The sequence below is a fragment of the Eupeodes corollae genome, chromosome 3 (assembly GCF_945859685.1).
Source record: "Eupeodes corollae chromosome 3, idEupCoro1.1, whole genome shotgun sequence".
Classification (NCBI taxonomy): domain Eukaryota; kingdom Metazoa; phylum Arthropoda; class Insecta; order Diptera; family Syrphidae; genus Eupeodes; species Eupeodes corollae.
In genome coordinates, this window is record NC_079149.1 from 123997284 (window position 1) to 124011456 (window position 14173).

Below are 14173 nucleotides of genomic sequence, written 5' to 3' on the forward strand. Positions count from 1 at the left end.
TTCAAACTGTTCTTAACATTATTAATTTGAAACAGGCCCATAGAAGAAAATGAATCAAATACAAACATTTCTACATCTTTATTTGCATTGAAAGGTATTAAAATATGATCTTCTTCCATGTAGCACCAGTTGATATCACCAATGTTGAAATCGCCAAGTATACAAGGAAATTGGTTATGTGTTAATTTACTTACTATTGCTTGAAATATGCATTAGAAATATGTTCGGTATATAAATCTAATCCGCTCGTTGGGCGGATATAACTTACAATAAAAAATAAATCTTTAGTTTCAGCAGAATGTTGAAAGTTGTTCGGACGGCAATCAAAACACCACCTCCTCGATCCCATCCGAAGAATTTAAGAGCTCACACGATGTGAAATTTGAATTCATCCATGTTTCAACAATGATAATGATATCGAACTCATGAAGAGATGATGATATAAAAGCTCGTTAGTTTTCGTACGTGAACCACGGGGATTGTGGTAGAGACGAGTTTAAACGACCCTTACGTACTTTGCTACTAAGAAAAGGCTGACCAATATTTAATTTAAAGGGGTCTATGCATTCTTGTCTTGATTAACCAAGTTAAAAGTCATCAAAATTAAATCTATTTTAAGACAAAAGTTTTGGTTTTTGAAATAACCTTTAAATCGAGGCCCTTATTATGTAAAACAAAATCGATTGATCTACATATGAATTGATAGTCGCTTTTCTGATAGCTGTCTTTATAATTTTTGTAGAGAAAAAGTACTCAACCTGATTTTTAACAAATAAACGATCATTAGATAATTCCAACTATTCAAAATTCGATGCTACAATTTCCATCCATCGTTGTCGAAAGAATATAAGAAAAGTTTCCACAAACACATCTTTTTGAAAAGAAAATCAAAAACTCTTTTTTTTTGGAAATAATTTATGTCTTCAATATTATGTACGTTTAAGAAAATATTTAATTAACAGTCAATGAAAACCAAAAAATAATAAAAGAGAAAAGCAATTAAATAAAAAAAAATGTATCTCGACTTTAATCCACAACATAAGTAAATTCTGTTCCAATACTCTGGAGTTTTCCATTGATTTTTAAATTAACAACCTTCTTCTCGACATCCAAAACAAAAACACCTTCAGTAAGTTGTATTTTTCCCGTCTTATAATCATCAAAAGCGGGAATTTTTCTTGGTCCCAATACTGGATCTTCATAGCGCCAGATTTTCAAGGCATTTAGTTCTGCTAAATAAAAAAAGCAAACTAAGCATAGGTTCTTAACTTGATATTAATGCATATCATACAAACCTTTAAGTCCAATGATTTTGCCAACTTTCTCGTGGAACGATTTAACACTGTCGCCCTCAGATACAACAGTATTTACAGTAAACAGCCCCGATCGTTCGATGGGATTTCTTAGGATGACTGGAACATTGGGGGCAATTGTAAATGCAATAAATGGCGATCCTGGACGGACTTCCTCGCGAGTCTTTTCTGGTGCGGAGGGATCATCTGTATACCTCACTTCAAGTGATTCCAACTAAAGAAAAAAAAACTTTATTTAAAAATCATTTGGGAGAACACCAACTTACATCAAGAGTATTCTTTAAGTATTCCAAATTATTAAGCAGCACTTGGCACTCATCGAATTCTAAAACGGTAGCCATTGCGGAGATTCCCTTGCCCGATTCCACTTTCTCACGAATCATCTGTGCAAAAGGCATCACTCGTTTCATGAACTTCTTCAATTGCTCCTTGCCCTGCAGAGTCGCTGAAATGACTTTGTTCTCGGGCAGAACATTCTTGACGATATAGAGCTCTTTCAGTGTGTCTAGCACACAACATTGCCATGGCGGATATGTCTTTGCAACCCAAATTATACCTCGGTCAGGTTTAAGGCTAGCCGGATCAACAGCCTTCTCCTTGCCACCTTTGCCCTTGACTTGCAGCAAGTTCTTCAAGCTCAAACGGAATGAGTGAGCGGCTTCCATAAGATACTCAGAGCATTGAATTTCAATTTCATTGATTTCTCCCACACTTGGCCAATGAGCATGTAAAATACTTGTCTTGTTGCCCAACAGAGACCACACATGTTCCATGACATGAGGACAGATGGGAGCCATCAGGAGTGCCTGTCGACGAATGAACTCAAAGACAAGGTCCTCGTGCATTCCCATGTTGCCGCACAATTCACGATACTTGTCACGGGCCAACTGGAACTCATAGAAACCTGATCGCAGCGCCTCCTTGAACAGCATCTTCCGGTAGTACTCGTCTGTTTGCTTTGTCTTCAGACTCATTTCACTTATGAAGACCTTATCGTTGAATGTCGATGGAGTTCCCTTTCGGAGCATTGGTCTGGACGCCACCATTTCTTTGACCCATTCAATGAAGGTGTACAAACGTAGAATACCCGCATCAGCAGTGCTCACCACGAAGTTGGCATCTTCAACACTGTCACCAGCATCAGCGAGGCAAAGACGCATACCATCGGCTGAGAACTTATCAACAGCCTCATAGAGGGTGAGGAAGTTACCATCGGATTTGGACATTTTCGAAGAATTCAACAGAAGATGTCCATTGACACGAACTCCTTTCGGCCATTTATCTTCATCATTTGGCCAGATGGCGCAGTGATTGTACAACATAAATGACAAATGGTTCTGAATGAGATCTTTTCCAGAAACCCGAAGATCCATGGGATACCAGTACTCAAATTCTCGACGAAGAAGTTCAAGATTTTGCTTCTTGATGCTGGTGGCCTTAGGGATGGGCGTTTCTTTGAAGAATATATAATCCCAAACTTCAGGGGTCATATCTTTCGGATTGATTCCTAGGGGGCTGGGAGTGTCACCCTTGAACGACCCACCTTGCAGCAAATGAGCTATGGTGTAGTAGGCCATGTAGATGGTTGAGTCTGACAGTGATTCGATTAGCCATTGTTCATCCCATGGCAATTTAGTTCCCAGACCATAAGTTCTGGAGCACGCATACTCATGCAGCCAATTAAGGCAAGCTTCGAAGTTATTTCTAGCCTCGTCGTGGTACGTTTCCATTGCCTTGAGGTTCTTGAAAGCCTTTGCCTGCCATTCTGGTTCACCGTAGTTAAGATACCATTGGTTACAAAGAGCAACGACACACTCATCACCTGAACGCGACATGATGGTCTTCTCCGGTTCGTAGTAGATCTCAGCATCCTTTGCATCGACAAGCAATTTTTGGAGATCCTTCTTCACATCTTGAACCTTTCGACCAGCGAATTCCCCAACCAACAACACACCATCGTAGAATGCCTTTAGGTAGACAATTTCCTTGGCTTCTGTGAGTTTGTCTTTATCGTTCTGGCTTTGAATCTTCAGAGTATCATACAAATGCACGGCACTCAGCTTTCCCAGGGTAGGAACTTCAATAATTGGAATAGGAGCGAAAGGAAGAACCATTTCGTCGGTGATTCCGTATTTCTGTCGGAATGCCTCTTTCTTCTGGAGATCCACAAGTGCAGCATAATCGTCGGGAGAGTCTGACGGGACTGATGTTACCACTCCTGTGCCTTTATCTTCGCGAATTGACAACATTGGCAGTGTGTAAATGACCTTATTTGGAGTCAATGGAGCCGATAATTTGATTCCTAACAATTGTTGACCCGTCAGCTCAGCAAGAACCTCTACTTTCCCTTCGACGGGGGTCAGACCTTGGTACGACATGTTGCGAGCAGAACGACGAGTACTAATGAAAACTTCATCAGATCGAGTTGTCTTAAAGGCAATGTACTTAATATCGGGATGTAGCCAACAATTGGTCTGACCATACATTGTTTCTGGACGAAGTGTAGCACAGACGAAGTAGATTGGGGATTTTATCGATCTAAAAAATTAATTAAGATAGTTCTGGAGTTGAAAATCATTAAGTTAATATCCACCGCTATAGCAGTTATCATTCAGTGAAAGGACGGCTAAAACCATAGCCCCTTGGAAGAAGGACAACCATGATAAGGGTGAATATTATATTCCTCGATAGTATAGTGGTAGTATCTCCAGCCCTTTACCCACACAAAAAAAATACTCACTTTAGAACTTCGGGGTTCTCTAAAACTTTCATCTTGATGAGTGTGTATTCTTGTGGACCGACTCCCTCCCCAGATGATCGATCGTGATCCATGCAAGGTTGGCCATCCTTAGGCGAAAAGATGGTATATCTCTTGCCGTACATAATTTTGCCCCTGTTCTTCAGATGATTGAATTGCCAACGTACAAAGGAATCGAAAAAGGGATTGGCATCTGTTGTGATGAACTTTCTTCTCCAATCAACCTGCAAAATTTTGAATAAATCAATCGTTCTAAAGAATCGTTCCTAGACTGACTTACATGAACTCCAATTCTCTTCAAATCCTGAACTGCAAGAGGTGGGAAATATTCCAACCAATACTTTTCATCTGCAAACTTCTTTATGTCTTCATCTTGCAAGCCTAGACTTTGCATAATCTGCCATTGATATTTAGCAGTTCCTGTTTTAGCCATGGCTTTGCTTTTCTTGCCCTTGGACTTATCTTTGGGAGCTGATACTTCGACTATTTCCACGGGTTTCTGTTCTTCATTGGCAGGAAATTTAGGTGGATAGCCAAAGTCTTGAATTTCTCTTTTAAGTTTATCAGCACAGGCTTTGATGGGCATTCCGGTGCAATGGAATGCAAATGGCCAAAGTACCTTTTTGCCTTTGAGACGCTGATAGCGGATGGCATACTAAAGAAAAACAATACGAATTAGTACCTATTTTCTTTTAAATTAATGAGGATCTAACTTACTTCAGCTTTTGAAAGGGAAAAGGTGTGTCCAAGATGTAGGCGCCCATTCATGTACGGAAATGGAAAGGTCACAAGAAATTTCTCTTCCATACTCTTTCGCGGCTCCTTAGGAGCATCAACCTCATAAATTTTCTCAGCCTCCCATTTCTCTTGAACTTCCTTTTCGATTTTTTGCAGGTATTTAACCTTGAAGGTTCCTTTACGTTCGATGTTCGCCTGAAACGGACCAAATGCACACACAAAGTAAGATTTAAAGGAATTCACATACAAAGGCAACCTAATTGGAGTTAGAACTCCTTTAAAGTTTAATAAATTACGCAAAATTTTGTTAAATTTGCAAGTTTAAATTGGGAGTAGGTACGACTACAATGCGTCAGCAAAAGTTGTTGAGATTTTTGTTGGTTGAATTTCATGAATCTTCATGGAATAGCTTACCATTTTTAATTAAATCAAACGTGCTTAAATCGGATGATGCACTTTTAATTCAATTCACTTGATTTTGCACTAAATTTCAAAACTAATTGACTAAAATTAGTTCCCAAAATTCTCCAGAAACTGGCAACGTGTTGGCAAAACACCGCAAGAGAAATAATTTTGACAAATCGTGGCAGATATGTCAAAATTAAAAACCTGTTTGATTTTGGCAGAAATAACATTTCCACACAAGTGCTGCCAATAATATAAGTACTTATTTACTTAAGGACGGGTTGCAAATTTACGATTGAACATAAATATAACATTTATAATTTCAGTAAATTAAAAGAGAAAATTTATTTTTTAAAAGACAGATGTCAATTATTTCTCCTTAATCGTTTGGTTATAATAACTGAATTCTGAATTACATAATTAATTTAAATTACAGAGTTAATTATAAGCTTGCATTTCATTATATCAAAAAAACTCGGGAAAAATTATGATCTATTTTTGCAAAATGTATGTGACGTGGAAAATTTTACTTTCAAATTAGAAAATTGTGACTATAAAATTGTTATAACTTTTCTAAAGATTTTAAAAATTTCATTGCATTGTTGAACATTAGTTTTTTGTCAAATGTTTCAAAAGTCACAGGTGCCCAAAATAATATTTTAAATTCAAAAGCTTTTTAAAGACTATAAACCGATATTTCATGTGTGGATACGCATTCATATAGCCTTAAATTAATAAAATATTTCCCATAATTTAAAGTAATGAAAAAAAAACACCAAAAAGAGAAAATATATTGTATTTCTATTTTTATGGTATACAACTTATTTAACCTATACAATCACTAAAAATTAGTGTCACTGGATGTAAGTGTTCAGACATATTCAATAATTTATTAAAATCCAGGTGAAGTTGCTATATTGAAGTTGAACATGTACTTCTTTACTATAATCTCTATCCGATTTCTTATAATCTGCATTTTTGTAGATGGTGGCGTTTTTGCTCTTCAAAACATTTCATTATTGTGGCTCCTTTTTGTCTGCAAACTTCAAAGAGCAGGTACATGCTAATTCACCATGATAATATTTTTCGAAATTTCAAAAAAGCTACGTCAATAAACTATAATGTAAGAACTGTCAATACGTTAGAAAATAACTTTCTTTTTTTAAATATAAAATTATAGAAGTTCGAGAATTAAAAAAGTATGTTTTGCCTTATTTTGTGCAATTAAAGTGTTTTTATTTAATGTTAGATTTAACTCTTAGCAAAAAGTGATTCATGAAGTTGTACCCTTAGTTTTGACATCAGCAAATAAAGTTAATATTGGCTTCACTTCTGCATTCGAGTATCGATTCCATTAAACGTCACTTTATACTTTATTTTGACATTTAACATTTTATAAGCGTATTTTTATGTTTACAAAACGTTTAAAAAAGATATTTTAATAGTTCCTTAAGTATATTCGAAGTTTCTATTTTATAAGCAGAGAAAAAATATTAATCCGTAACCATGTCGTATATGTTACCCCATTTACACAACGGATGGCAAGTGGACCAAGCTATTCTATCCGAGGAAGATCGAGTTGTGGTAAGAAACAACGCCGCGACACCCAGAAAATTCCTCCAACTCTTTTAACCATCCATCTTCTACAGGTAATACGTTTTGGCCACGATTGGGACCCAGCTTGTATGAAAATGGACGAAGTCATGTACAGCATCGCTGAGAAAGTGAAAAACTTCGCTGTTATCTACCTCGTGGACATCACCGAAGTTCCTGACTTCAATAAAATGTACGAATTGTACGATCCCTGCACCGTAATGTTCTTCTTCCGCAACAAACACATCATGATCGATTTGGGAACCGGTAACAACAACAAAATCAACTGGCCCCTTGAGGATAAACAAGAAATGATCGACATAGTCGAGACTGTCTATCGAGGAGCGAGAAAAGGTCGTGGTTTGGTGGTCTCGCCCAAAGACTACTCAACAAAATACCGCTATTAAGTTTTTTCTGGTCACCTATGTTTATAATTTTTATTCTAAAACTAAAATTTATAATAAATTAAGAATGTTTTTTAACTTTCAACTTGGCCATTTGGGCGTCGAAGAGTTTCCTTTGCTGTTCGATTTGTTCGCGCAGCAATCGGACTTGCAAGTCGTGGATTTCCTTCTTTTGAGCTACTTCGAGGGCATGCATTTCAGTCTTCTGAGCTGTTTCGGCTTCGATTTGTTGCAGGCGAGCATGAACAACATTCCAACTGCCGAATCTGTTGGGCAGCAACTTCGATTCCTCTGTTGGAAGATGAGGCAGGGCGGGTTCCTTGAGGAACACATTAGTGGAGGTGGGTGAAGTTGTTGATCCTATGCCTGAACTTTCTGCATAGTCATAGTGTGGGCTCGGAACGGCAGTTAAAATTGAATCGACTATGTCGTTCTCTTCGCAAGCCTCATCTAAGCCATCATCGATAACCATCTCTTGAGGTTCATATTCTTCTGTCTTTATTATGCACAGTCCCAGGGGATCTAAGTCTTTCTCTTTTTTTGGAATTATTGTCGAAGCACCATGCTCTGGTTGGTCTGGCTCTAGATTATCGTCTAAGTCTAATTTTTCGTTGACAATTTTCATCTGTGATCGCACTGTTTCACGTTTTGCGCGAGCCCATTGTTGTCGTACGCTTTTGACACCCCGACGGAAGCCTTCGGCAACCATTTCCCTGTGGATAGCCTCCCATGCAATGTTCTTGCGACGGACCCAGACATTATCGTTGCCCTTGTTGTCAATTATGGGCCGATAACGCTGGGCCAGTCTTATTAGAGCTTTCTTCTCTTCTCGATCCCAATTACGTTCTCTTTGACGTTTCGATTTGACCTAAAAACGAAAGATATTTGAAATGGTAGATGAAAAACGATACATTTTGATGTATTTTGTTACGATTTTCTTGTACAACAAATCCATTTCCATAGTATTGCTTTTTTGCTGAGTTTATTTGTTTATTAATTGTTTATATTTATTTGACTTGGAGGAGTCTGGTGTAGGTGTTGCCTTTTTGTTTGGAATTTTATTCGATACTCGATATGTGTAAAGCATGAATGTCATTTATATTTGTTTTGTATATAATTTGTAGTAGATTAAGCCGGGTGGTGCGTTCCTTGGGTTTGCAAATTAGTAATGGTCCCCTTTCAGGAATAGGAAAAAAGGTTTGTTCGATGAGGACACTGAAAAAATCTCACTCTACGTTGTTTTCGATATTGCACCCTTTAGCCATTATGTTGGTAAGCACCGAGTAAGCCAGAGAAATCCAATTCGATAGGCATTTTAGTTACAAAAGCAAAAAAAGGACGCACAAAAATTCATGCTGAATGCAGTTTTTGATGCATGAATGTCGGATGGGTTCGAAGAGATTTTTCAATGAAACAGATGTCAAAATTGACATTTGATTCCATCTTCTTTGCTTTCTTTACTTATATTTAAAAACTTAAACTGTGAGCGAGAAAAGACGGAAAATAATAAAAGGAGTTGTCCCTAAAACATGAACATTGCCCATTAGAGAAAAATGCGAATGTTAGTCGGTAAGTTAGAATAAAATAGCCCACACACTGTTTTACTGTTTTCGGTGACAATCGCGATATGAATTTTCACTATTTAATTTCGAAACCTGGGCAAACCTGAATTCCTAAAAATGGCTGACTATATGGATATTGAATGGTGGCAGTCAAGTCTTGGCTTTAGTTTTTAAATTTTTTTGACAGAAAACGTAAAATAATGTGAATAAAAGTTTTTTTGACGCCCATTTGTACACGACTCTCACTCACTCACTCATGACAGGTTTCAACTACGTTTTTTAAGGGTCCAGTGAGGTTCAAAATGAAACCAGAACTAAAATGTTAGCTATTTTTGGCTTCTTCCAATCATGAGTTCTGGTTTCATCGCAGGGAAATAAAGGTTTAACTGAACTCGTTTCATTTTCTTTGCATACCCATCTGTCAGTGTTGGTTACAATACTCAACTCTAAACTATTATAGCCTTTTCACACCAACCTAAAAAAACGAGTTTACCGCAAAAGATTTCAAAAATTCGAAAATGGTATACATTTAACATTTACACTTTTTCGTTTGATATTTCAATTTTTGCAACATCGACTGTCAAATATATATTTAAATCAGTACCATCTTTAAATGATTGAGATTTTTAAAAATGATAAAAACCAAAAATAGTTATGACATTTTGACAGCTCTTCACATACATAATGCTTTGGAAGATTGGTTTATTTTTAAAACCTTTGTTGGCCGGACAGTAATGCCAGTGGCATGAGGTAATGGTAAAACTAAATCAAAAATTTTATATTCTTGATGTCAGTATAGAAAGCCTTTTGACGATGTTTGCATTGGACTTTTTAAGGCAGCTAATTGTGATATTTCATGATTATATCTTACTACCATCAACAAGGTTAGGTACAAAGACAAAGTGAATTAAGGTTGAAGGAAAACAAATTAATTCAAATAGATAAAATGGAAAAAGAAACGTCAATATGATTCGTCTCATAAGATCCCAGATACATACATATTTTCTTTATTATACTCCTTGTCATTTATTTCCAAAATGGCGTATCAGTATCAAATGAAAAGTTAGCATTTCAATTTTAACACCATTTTTATGACGAAAATAATATAAGGCCTTCCAATATTTTGAAATTGTTAGTCATACATATTATAAGCTTCATAGCCCGGAGCGTGTATAGAACTTTTTTACAGTAAATGTCACTTTTGCTGTTCTGACAAATTTTTCCATTTTTATACACTTCATATTGATTCGTTTCTTTCGCTCCTGAACCAACTCTATCCAATAAAGAAAGATATAATACTTGCATTTTATAGCAAATTATTTTGAACTCTTTTTTGAAGAGTTATCTGCTCAAAACCAGATAGAGATAGGTACAAATCAAATAAACTGAATATAGACAACAATCAAGTGTAGAAATATTGCAGTTTAGGACCTAATACCACTTAAACATTTTACAATACTCTGCGCAATTGTTCAATCTAATTAGATAAACCCAAGATGATGAATATATTTAAGGTAACCTAGTTTTTGGATTTTTTTAAACCAAGTCAAGTGCTACTGATGGTGTGTGCAATGGCATTCAAACAGTTTGTTTAACACCACCAGGCTAGCGCGATAAGGTTCCTATCACACTTGCTTTCTGGTTGGTCGCTTATCAATGTTTTCAAAATTTGTATAAAACTGACTGAAAGTTTTTCAGTTGAAAAAACGAATATTGTCTCCATTTACAACATTCAAAGTTAAAATGTTGACAAGCACAGATGTCACACGGATGACAGTAGTGACAGCTCTTGTGGCGGTCGTGACACATGGGGCTTGTCTTCAGTCGTCCTTGAAGTCAGACAAGCCAAAATTGGATGGTAAAATTGTTGGAGGATATCAAATCAACATAACAGATGCTCCACACCAAGTGTCACTGCAGACTTTTTCACACATCTGTGGTGGATCGATAATTTCACCAAAGTGGATTCTCACGGCAGCTCATTGTACAGCGTATGTACATTTTTTTCATAAAATTAAACCACTTTCTTAAAAAATAAATTTCAGTGGGAAAACAGCTGAACGATTCAAAATACGTCTGGGCTCCTCAGAAACCGATAAAGGTGGTAAAGTTTTGAGAGTCACGAAACTTGTCCAACATGAGAAGTTCAACTACTCCTCGGTGGACTACGACTTTTCACTTCTCGAACTGTCCGAAGAAATCGTGTTCAGTGACACAATGAAGGCCGCGAGTCTTCCCGAAAGCGAGGAAGAAGTCTTCATGGATGGTGATTTGTGTCGTGTCAGTGGATGGGGCAATACGCAGAATCAAAACGAATCCCGGACATCATTGCGAGAAGCCGAAGTACCAATTTTCAATCATGAATTGTGCTCAGATAAGTATAAAAAATTCGGTGGTGTCACCGACCGTATGATTTGTGCTGGCTTCCTTGAGGGTGGAAAGGATGCGTGTCAAGGTGATTCGGGAGGACCTTTGATTAATCAGAAGGGAACCCTAGTTGGTGTTGTCTCCTGGGGTTATGGTTGTGCTCGTCCTGATTATCCAGGAGTTTATTCCAGAGTATCGGCTGTAAGAGAATGGATTCGCGAACACAGCGGGATATGAACTGAACGTGCTCCTCTTTTGAAACGCAATATACTTATTATAATTCTTAATAAATTATATTCGTTGTTTTATTTTTTAAATGGAAAACATAAACACATATCGATATCTGGTAGCCAAAACGAGACTTTTGTGGCCATAATATATGCCAACTCCATCAGCTTCACACAGCACCGCACTTCCATTGTATTTCACTTCGTTTGTCATATGGCCAGAGTAATATAAATCTCTGGTTACACGTTGAAGCAAAAAGCATTTCTTCCAACGTTTTCTATCCAATTTCGAAAAATCCCATGAATTCGCGATGCTGTGTGCTTTTCTGTACAAGTATCTTTAACTACGTGCAAGGACGAAAATTGTAGCACGTGATGTAAGAGACGTGTACGCAAAAAAAGGATAAGGTATTTAAGTTATTGACGTTATTTTACTCATATATAAAAGGATTCTTAAGATGAATACAAAAAACAATAATATCAAGTTGATTGCAAAAGACAAAAGTTCTAGACTTTATAGCTCTGCAACTTAACCAGGATAGTAGGTAGTTTGTTTATGAGTGCATAAGAAGGATATGAGAACAAAACGTAACGATTTAAAGGACTTTGTTGTTTTCAAGAATTATTCTACGTCGTCGTTTTGTCATTGAACTTGAATGAAATATAATATTGTGGTTGATAGGTTTCAATGTCACCTATAAGAGAAGACTATTAACAGTCTTATGTATGACCTTTGAACAAGTTCAAACTTTTACTTCCGATTTTTAGTTTACAATCTCGTCATGTTTATGAGGAAACGACTGAACAGTATGACTTAGGTAGCTTGAAAAGTTATGAGTCCTTGGAAAAGTTTTGTGTGTTTTATATTTCTTTCGGTTACATAAGTTTTCTTGTGCGTTTTCGAAAAATATCAAGCAGTATGGAAATGTACTGCGTATCTTTAAACTTGGCTATAAAAAATGTCAATGAAGGAAATGTATAACATACAAATGGGGTTATGTGATGGCTTTACACAGATGATAACAAACAACAAAAACAATAACGTGCAGGGAGTTAAGGGGCACAATATATTGCCACATGTGAATATCGAAGGAGAAGAAAAACGATTAATAACAAATAAAAATGCTATCAGCTTTGACGTTTCATCATTTTATACAATCCCACTTACATTCAAAAATGTCAAATGCTACAACGTCAAAATAAATCGCCTTACAAGGAATCAATGTTTGGCTTCAATTCCACTTTTGATAAGCTATCCTAGGATAGTTGATATTGTATTTTATAAAAAACTTTCTCAAATACAGTTCGAACCAACATCAACAATTTAAATTAGCTTTTCTGTCAGATATTCTAGAAATTCTGATCAATGTGATCAACGGTTAACTGTCATAAATGTCAATTTTTATTATAACACAGGAAAATTTCAGATAATCTGTTACAATAAAATCGTTTTTCTCCAAAAAGGGAAAACGTCTGGCTTTGAAGCCAAAAATAAAAACTACATATATATAAAAGTCAAACTTGAATTATGATTGTAAAACAATATGTTTTATATATGGGGATTCCCGTCGGTAAAATACAACAATTTATTTCTAAGCTATGTCCCAATGAACTTCCCCTTTTTTGTGTTCCATTGGACAAAGCTCGAATTTAGGCAAATCAAGCTGAACAAAACATGAATCCAACTTTGACAGCTATACCTACAAGGACCTCGTAGTCGTATGTCATTCTACATGAAGCAAATTAATTTTTAAATTGAAAATCAAATGTACCAATGACAAACTTTTTAAATTACACGTAAGTATTCATGTGTTAAAAAACGTAGCCATGTAACAAGTAGTGAAGCCTTGCCTTAAGAGCGTGTTTTTAAAAACTTGGCCTCATAAACAAATTCGTTCTGTTGGATTCTAAATTATAGAATTCGATATTTTGCATTTATGATGTGACTCACAACAAGCAAATTCCCTTCTTCATTCTGAGACTAATCGGCGAGTTACGAAAGCGACTAACTAATATTTTCAAACTATTTAAGTAGCTATTTCATTAACTAGTATTAAAATAATATGATACGCAATGTATTTGACTCACTCTTTGTAAATAAATCGCTCTAATTGTGGTCTCAAAGTAACGAACGTATTAAAAATAAATTTTTTGAAAACGATGAAAATCTTAAGATGTCGTATTCAGCGTATGAATCGGTCACTTGGTATGAAAATAATGAACATAATTAATCGTTGTAGATATAATCAGTGTTTCCATATTTAATTGGAAACTCTTAAATAAGCATTTTACATACGTTTAGCATGCAAAACAAAAGAGTATTAAACGTGGCGAAAATAGTTTTATTAACTAACAACATAAGTATGTAAATTTTTGAAATATAATCCTTATCATTAATATATCGTTGAATCCTACAATCCGGGATGAACCTCCAGTTGCACACGCCAAGGATAGGATAGGACACCACCTGCGTGAACTTCCTTAGTCGCAATCTTCCTTTACTGGACCGTCTCTCGTCATTGGATTATTGGGTCTACATGACGCAGCTATTCTAGTTGTTGGAATTTAGTCACTGAATAGCCCGTCCATAGTTTGTCTTTATATCTTCTTCATCACTCTTCATTTACGCAGAATCGACCAAAAACCGCCAGAAAAATTTTTCTTTCAAAGCATCCTATGACGTTTTCATCTTGCTTTGACAGGGTCAAAACCTCAGCACCATCCAACTCCAAGAAGCGTTATGTCGTTAAAAACGATCGACATACCGCTTTAATGTTTTAATTATGTCAGACCTTTGGAAGATTGT

General features: G+C 36.2%; 4 protein-coding genes across 5 annotated transcripts; 2 read left to right on the forward strand and 2 right to left on the reverse strand.

The window, feature by feature from the left end:
• Window positions 1-929: 929 nt before the first annotated feature.
• Window positions 930-5383, reverse strand: LOC129949528 (leucine--tRNA ligase, cytoplasmic). Of its 2 annotated transcripts, none has more exons than XM_056061048.1 (7): window positions 5224-5383; window positions 4789-5004; window positions 4352-4726; window positions 4054-4295; window positions 1580-3851; window positions 1296-1527; window positions 930-1229 (listed from the first exon to the last, which is right to left on the reverse strand). In XM_056061048.1, the coding sequence occupies exons 1-7, from the start codon at window positions 5224-5226 to the stop codon at window positions 1027-1029; spliced, it is 3543 nt and encodes a 1180-aa protein (XP_055917023.1). In that variant the 5' UTR covers window positions 5227-5383; the 3' UTR covers window positions 930-1026. The 2 variants fall into 2 exon arrangements, with proteins under 2 accessions (XP_055917023.1, XP_055917022.1); XM_056061047.1 differs by having other exon boundaries at window positions 930-1232.
• A 1200-nt stretch (window positions 5384-6583) lies between these two features.
• Window positions 6584-7296, forward strand: LOC129949993 (thioredoxin-like protein 4A). Its single transcript, XM_056061753.1, has 2 exons — window positions 6584-6798; window positions 6864-7296. The coding sequence occupies exons 1-2, from the start codon at window positions 6721-6723 to the stop codon at window positions 7212-7214; spliced, it is 429 nt and encodes a 142-aa protein (XP_055917728.1). The 5' UTR covers window positions 6584-6720; the 3' UTR covers window positions 7215-7296.
• LOC129949992 (uncharacterized) lies at window positions 7211-8272 on the reverse strand. Its single transcript, XM_056061752.1, has 2 exons — window positions 8143-8272; window positions 7211-8079 (listed from the first exon to the last, which is right to left on the reverse strand). The coding sequence occupies exons 1-2, from the start codon at window positions 8170-8172 to the stop codon at window positions 7273-7275; spliced, it is 837 nt and encodes a 278-aa protein (XP_055917727.1). The 5' UTR covers window positions 8173-8272; the 3' UTR covers window positions 7211-7272.
• A 2131-nt stretch (window positions 8273-10403) lies between these two features.
• On the forward strand, window positions 10404-11423 carry LOC129951008 (trypsin-1). The gene is made up of 2 exons (XM_056062995.1): window positions 10404-10764; window positions 10819-11423. The coding sequence occupies exons 1-2, from the start codon at window positions 10517-10519 to the stop codon at window positions 11375-11377; spliced, it is 807 nt and encodes a 268-aa protein (XP_055918970.1). The 5' UTR covers window positions 10404-10516; the 3' UTR covers window positions 11378-11423.
• The last annotated feature ends 2750 nt before the right edge of the window (window positions 11424-14173 follow it).

Bases quoted from the DNA above. Each gene is read 5' to 3' on its own strand.
- LOC129949528 (XM_056061047.1), bottom strand. The intron at 3,852-4,053 runs GTGAGTATTTTT...TTAATTTTTTAG, and splicing joins GAGAACCCCGAAGTTCTAAA to ATCGATAAAATCCCCAATCT. The intron at 1,233-1,295 runs GTTTGTATGATA...TTTTTTATTTAG, and splicing joins CAAAATCATTGGACTTAAAG to CAGAACTAAATGCCTTGAAA.
- LOC129949992 (XM_056061752.1), bottom strand. From the start codon at position 8,172: ATGGAAATGGATTTGTTGTACAAGAAAATC. The intron at 8,080-8,142 runs GTAACAAAATAC...TTTCGTTTTTAG, and splicing joins ATTTGTTGTACAAGAAAATC to GTCAAATCGAAACGTCAAAG.
- LOC129949993 (XM_056061753.1), top strand. From the start codon at position 6,721: ATGTCGTATATGTTACCCCATTTACACAACGGATGGCAAGTGGACCAA. The intron at 6,799-6,863 runs GTAAGAAACAAC...CATCTTCTACAG, and splicing joins CCGAGGAAGATCGAGTTGTG to GTAATACGTTTTGGCCACGA.
- LOC129951008 (XM_056062995.1), top strand. From the start codon at position 10,517: ATGTTGACAAGCACAGATGTCACACGGATGACAGTAGTGACAGCTCTT. The intron at 10,765-10,818 runs GTATGTACATTT...AATAAATTTCAG, and splicing joins ACGGCAGCTCATTGTACAGC to TGGGAAAACAGCTGAACGAT.